The sequence below is a fragment of the Schistocerca serialis genome, chromosome 12 (genome assembly GCF_023864345.2).
Source record: "Schistocerca serialis cubense isolate TAMUIC-IGC-003099 chromosome 12, iqSchSeri2.2, whole genome shotgun sequence".
NCBI lineage: Eukaryota > Metazoa > Arthropoda > Insecta > Orthoptera > Acrididae > Schistocerca > Schistocerca serialis.
In genome coordinates, this window is record NC_064649.1 from 9,265,064 (window position 1) to 9,271,063 (window position 6,000).

At 46.2% G+C, this 6,000-nt stretch overlaps 1 protein-coding gene across 1 annotated transcript in view; it reads right to left on the minus strand.

Moving 5' to 3' along the window:
* The window catches only part of LOC126428242 (synaptic vesicle glycoprotein 2A-like), a 71,928-nt gene extending 68,074 nt beyond the window's left edge, over positions 1-3,854 (minus strand). Inside the window, exons 1-2 of the mRNA XM_050090157.1 lie at positions 3,742-3,854; positions 1,549-1,659 (exon numbers count right to left, since the gene is read on the minus strand). Of these exons, the coding sequence (XP_049946114.1) occupies positions 1,549-1,659; positions 3,742-3,787 (157 nt within the window). The 5' untranslated portion in view covers positions 3,788-3,854. The remainder of the gene's footprint in view (positions 1-1,548; positions 1,660-3,741) is intronic.
* Positions 3,855-6,000: the final 2,146 nt, after the last annotated feature.

The following is a 6,000-nucleotide window of genomic DNA, read 5'->3' on the forward strand; positions in this document are numbered from 1 at the left end:
GTTTCGTAGTTTCACAGGAAGCGTTGGGCACTTTGCGTGCAGGATGTATGAGACAGGCGAAATACCGCCAGTCTTCAAGAAGGATGTAATAATTCCAATTGCAAAGAAGTGATGTGCTGACGGTTGCGAATATAACCGAAATATCAGTTTAATAAGTCTTGATTCGAATATACTGACACGGATTATTTACGGGACAATCGAAAAACGTTGAATACGATCTTGAGGATGACCAGTTTAGGTGGCAGAGAAATGTGTGAACGCGCGAGGCAGTACTGACCCTGCGTCTTATCAGGTTAGAGAAAGGCAAACCTACGTTTACAGACTTGGAGAGAAAGCTTCTGACAATATTGACTGGAATACGCTCTTTACAATTGGGAAGGTTTCAGAGATAAATCACGGAGAACGAAAGGTTATTTTCAACTCATACAGGAACCAGACGACAGCTACAGGGGTCGAAGGACAGTCGTTGAGAAGGGACTGAGACATGATTGTAGCGTAACTTCCACGTTATTCAGTCTACACGCGGAGCAAGCACTAAAGGAAATCGAATAGAAATTTCGAAAGAGAATTAAAGTTATGGAAGAAAAAATAATAATTTTGAATTTGCCGATGACATTGCTATTCTGTCAGAGACAGTAAACGACTCGGAAGAGCAACTGAACAGAATGGATAGTTTTCTGAAAAGTGAGTGTGAGATGAACATCAGGAAAAGTAAATCGAGAATAATAGAATGTATTCGAATTAAGTTAGGCTGTGCTGTGGGAATTAGATTAGGAAACGAGACACTAAAAGTAGTAGATGAGTTTTGCTATTCGGGGAAAAAAACTGACGGTGGTCGAATTAAAGAAGATTACAAAATTTGGACTGGCAATGGCAAAAAAAGCGTTTCTGAAGAAGAGAAGTTTGTTAACATCGAATACTAATTTAAGAATCAGAAAATATTTTCTGCTACAGAAGAATTCTGAAAATTAGATGGGTAGATAAGGCAATCAATGAGAAACTGCTGAGTAGAAATGGGGAGAAAAGAAATTTATGGACGTAGCTCGACTAAAAGAAGTGATCGGTTGACAGGACACATTCTGCGATATGACAGTATTGTCAGTTTACTATTGGAGGGAAGTGTGTTAGGGGGCGGGAGAAGTAAAAATTGTAGAAGAGCAAGGCTTGAATACGATTAGCAGCTTGAAATGGAAGTAGGTTGCGGCAGAAGCAGAGGTGGAGAAACTAGTAACACGGAGACCGGTCTTCGAACTGAGGAACACGAGCAACCAGCGAGGCAGACTGCTAACCAAAGGGGCCCGGGTTCGATTTCCGGCCGGGTCGGATATTCTCTCTGCACGGGGACTGGGTTTTCTGTTGTGCTGACGTTCGTATTGTTATAACTGACATTCTACTTTTGAGGTGACTTTACGGATACGCATCGAAAGCCAATAAATAAAGAAATTTAGGGACACAAGAGCAATGCTAGAGTAAAAACCTTACGCCTGTTGCATTAGAGACAACGAGATGTGTTTACAGGTGATTTGGTAGGAGGGCCTCCTCACTTACCTGTCATGGCGACGGCCTCGTCAAACGGTGTGGCGATGCCACCTCTTCCTCCTGCACCGTTCGCCTCGAGTTCCTTCTCCGTACTGAAGCCATTCTCGCCGCTCTTCATACCTGCACGTGAATTGAAATAAGGACCACATGATCAACAGCAAAGGATGCAGTATTGCAGATGTACAGAAGGCCAGCACTGCGTCCCTTATATAAACAGTATCACGACTATCGTGACGCTGGGGGCTCATGTTCTCGTACTTGACATTAGTTTTCGTAATTTGCTTCAAAAACAGGTTATTAGTGGCCCTGTTAACAGTATGTAGATATTTTGAAAGATGTTGTAATGCAGCTAGAATTATTACAAAGTTGCGGCAAGAAATAGACTATTGCTTACTGCTTGCAGCAGTGGGTACATAGTTTTCAGTTACAGCATTTGTAAATACAGTTACATATACACTGAAATGACAAAGCACATGGGATAGCGGTATGCACATACACATACTTGGTGATCAAAAAGTCAGTATAAATTTGAAAACTGAATAAATCACGGAATAATGTAGATAGAGAGGTACAAATTGACAAGACATGCTTTGAATGACATGGGGTTTTATTAGAACCAAAAAAATACAAACGTTTAAAAAATGTCCAACAGATGGCACTTCATCTGAGCAGAATAGCAATAATTAGCATAACAAAGTAAGACAAAGCAAAGATGATGTTCTTTACAGAAAATGCTCAATATGTCCACCATTATTCCTCAACAATAGCTGTAGTCGAGGAATATTGTTGTGAACAGCACTGTAAAGCATGTCCAGAGTTATGGTGAGGCATAGGCGTCGGATGTTGTTTTTCAGCATTCCTAGAGATGTCGGTCGATCACGATACACTTGCGACTTCAGGTAACCCCAAAGCCAATAATCGCACGGACTGAGGTCTGGGGACCTGAGAGGCCAAGTATGACGAATGTGGTGGCTGAGCACTCGATCATCACCAAACGACGCGCGCAAGAGATCTTTCACGGGTCTAGCAATATGGGGTGTTTTTTTTGTTCTAATAAAACCCCATGTCATTCCAAGCATGTGTGTCAGTTTTTACCTCTCTATCTACATTATTCCGTGGTTTATTAAATTTTCAACTTTATACTGACTTTTTGATAACCCGGTACATCTAAAGCGCCAAGAGCGTGTTGAGAATAGCAAATTTTAGGCATTAACTTTCACCACGGGCAATACAACCGAGAGCATTGGCGTTTGCGTTTAGTTGTCAGTGCTAACAGACAAGCAACACAGAATGCAGCCGGCCGCGGTGGCCGAGCTGTTCTAGGCGCTTCAGTCCGGAACCACGTGGCTGCTACGGTCGCAGGTTCGAATCCTGTCTCGGGCATGCATGTGTGTGATGTCCTTAGGTTTACGTAGTTCTAAGTCTAGGGGACTGATGGACTCAGATGTTAAGTCCCATAATGGTTAGAGCCATTTGAACCAACACAGTATGAAATAACCATAGAAATGAATGTGGGACGCACGACGAACTTATCCTGTAGGACACTGTTAGCAAATCCATTCGCGTGTGCCATATCCCACTGACGCCAGATTTCGCCCCACTGACCTAATGGATACGTTTGTCGTACGTTCCACACTGATCTCTGCGGTTATTTCATGCAGTGTTGCTAGTCTGTCAGCACTCTCAAATCTACGGAAATGCCGCTGCTCTCGGTCGTTAAGTGATGGCCCTTGGTGAGAGGTAATGTCTGAAATGTGGTATTACCGGCACACTCTTGATACTGTGGGTCTCGAAACAATCAATTCCGTAATGATGGGTCTAGCTCCAGCTACTATTCCTCGTTCAAAGGGTGTTAATCCACGTCGTGCGGCCATAATCACGTCGGAAGCCTTTTCACACGAACCACCTGAGTACAAACGACAGCTCCGCCAATGCACTGCCCTTTTATACCTTGTGTACGCGATACAACCGCCATCTGTATGTGTGCGTATCGCTACTTCATGACTTAGGTCACCTCAGTTTATGATCATGGTGTATTATGTTTGGTTCAGCCGAATTATTCTCTCAAGTTGTTAAGTTACAACCGCAACCTGGTTCCCATCGAGACAAAATGAAAGCGCCTGCAGCAGTGCTGTACTCGGAAGACTGGCCGTTTGCAGCACTTGGCCGCGTGGGCAGCGCGTGTGGAGCCGAGCGACTGACCTGCCGCGTCCGCCCCCGCCGCCGCCGCCGCCCCCACTGCCCCCATGGCCACCGCTGCCGCCGCCGCCGCCGCCGTCGCCTTGGTCGCCGTTGCCGTCTTCTCGGTCTACGCCTCCTCTCTCGAGTGTTTTTGCCGCGACGGCAGCCGCCCTTTATACACCCAGCAAAGCCGGCGGATCCTCTGATAAGCGCGAAAATACATGCGTCCGAACGCACCACCCTGGGGAAGGACGATATCCTCCCGTGACCCGTGACGCAGTCAGCTGTACGCCTCAGCACCTCACCTCGTACACCGAGTATCTGTCTAGTCATCGTGAGTGCAACACGCGGACCGCTGTACGCTGCGTGGCCAAAAAGGCAAAGCAGCCAGATGAGACGGGCGCATGTCAGCGTGACTTCGTACACTGACACGCCTCACTAGACACGTGAACGATTAGAACTGTAGTTCTGTGTGACAGATAGAATGACCACCACAGTTCATTAGTGCTCTACACTGAAGAGCCAAAGAAACTGGTACACCTGCCTAACATCATGCAGGGCCCCCACGAGCACGCAACACGGCCTCGACTAATGCCTGCAGTAGTGCAGAAGGGAATTGAGACTATAAATCCTGCAGGGCTGTCCATAAATCCGTAAGAGTACGAGGGAGTGGAGGTCTCTTCTGAACAGCACGTTGCAAGGCATCATAGATATGCTCAATCATGTTCACGTCTGGGGAGTTTGGTGGCCAGCGGAAGTGGTTAAATTCAGAAGAGTGTTCTGGAGCCACTCTGTAGCAATTCTGGACGCGTGGGGTGTCGCGTTGTCCTGATGGAATTACCCAAGTCCGTCGGAATGGAAAATGGACACGAATGGATGCAGGTGATCAGACAGGATGCTTACATACGTGTCACCTGCCAGAGTCGTATCTAGACGTATCAGGGGTCCCATATTACTGTAACTGCACACGCCCCACATCATTACAGACCCTCCACTAGCTCGAACAGTCCCCTGTAACATACAGGCTCCGTGGATTCATGAGATCGTCTCCATACCCGTACACGTCCATCCACTCGATACAATTTGAAACTCGACTCGTCCGATCAGGCAACATGTTTCCAGTCATCAACAGTCCAATGTCAGTCTTGACGGGCCAAGGCGAGGCGTTAAGCTTTGAGTCGTGCAGTCGTCAAGGGCACACGAGTCGACTTCGGCTCCGGAGGCCCATATCGATGATGTTTCGTTGAATGGTTCGCAGGCTGAGACTTGTTCATGGCCCAGTATTGATATCTGCAGCGCCGGCCGTGGTGGCCGAGCGGTTCTAGGCGCTTTAGTCCGGAACCGCGCGACTGTTACGGTCGCAGGTTCGAATCCTGCCTCGGGCATGGATGTGGGTGATGTCCTTAGGTTGTTGTTGTTGTTGTGGTCTTCAGTCCTGAGACTGGTTTGATGCAGCTCTCCATGCTACTCTATCCTGTGCAAGCTTCTTCTTCTCCCAGTACCTACTGCAACCTACATCCTTCTGAATCTGCTTAGTGTATTCATCTCTTGGTCTCCCCCTACGATTTTTACCCTCCACGCTGCCCTCCAATGCTAAATTGGTGATCCTTTTATGCCTCAGAACATGTCCTACCAACCGATCCCTTCTTCTGGTCAAGTTGTGCCACAAACTCCTCTTCTCCCCAATCCTATTCAGTACCTCCTCATTAGTTATGTGATCTACCCATCTAATCTTCAGCATTCTTCTGTAGCACCACATTTCGAAAGCTTCTATTCTCTTCTTGTCCAAACTATTTACCGTCCATGTTTCACTTCCATACATGGCTACACTCCACACAAATACTTTCAGAAAAGACTTCCTGACACTTAAATCTATACTCGATGTTAACAAATTTCTCTTCTTCAGAAACGCTTTCCTTTCCATTGCCAGTCTATATTTTATATCCTCTCTACTTCAACCATCATCAGTTATTTTGCTCCCCAAATAGCAAAACTCCTTTACTACTTTAAGTGTCTCATTTCCTAATCTAATTCCCTTAGGTTAGTTAGGTTTAATTAGTTCTAAGTTCTAGGGGACTGATGACCTCAGATGTTAACTCCCATAGTGCTCAGAGCCATTTTTGATGTCTACAGCAATTTGCGGAAGGGTTGTACTTCTGTCACATTGAAAGATTCTCTTCAGTCGTCGATTGCCCCGTTCTTGCAGGATCTTTTTCCGGCCGCAGCGGTGTCGGAGATTTGATGTTTTACCGGATTCCCGATATTCACGGTACACTCGTG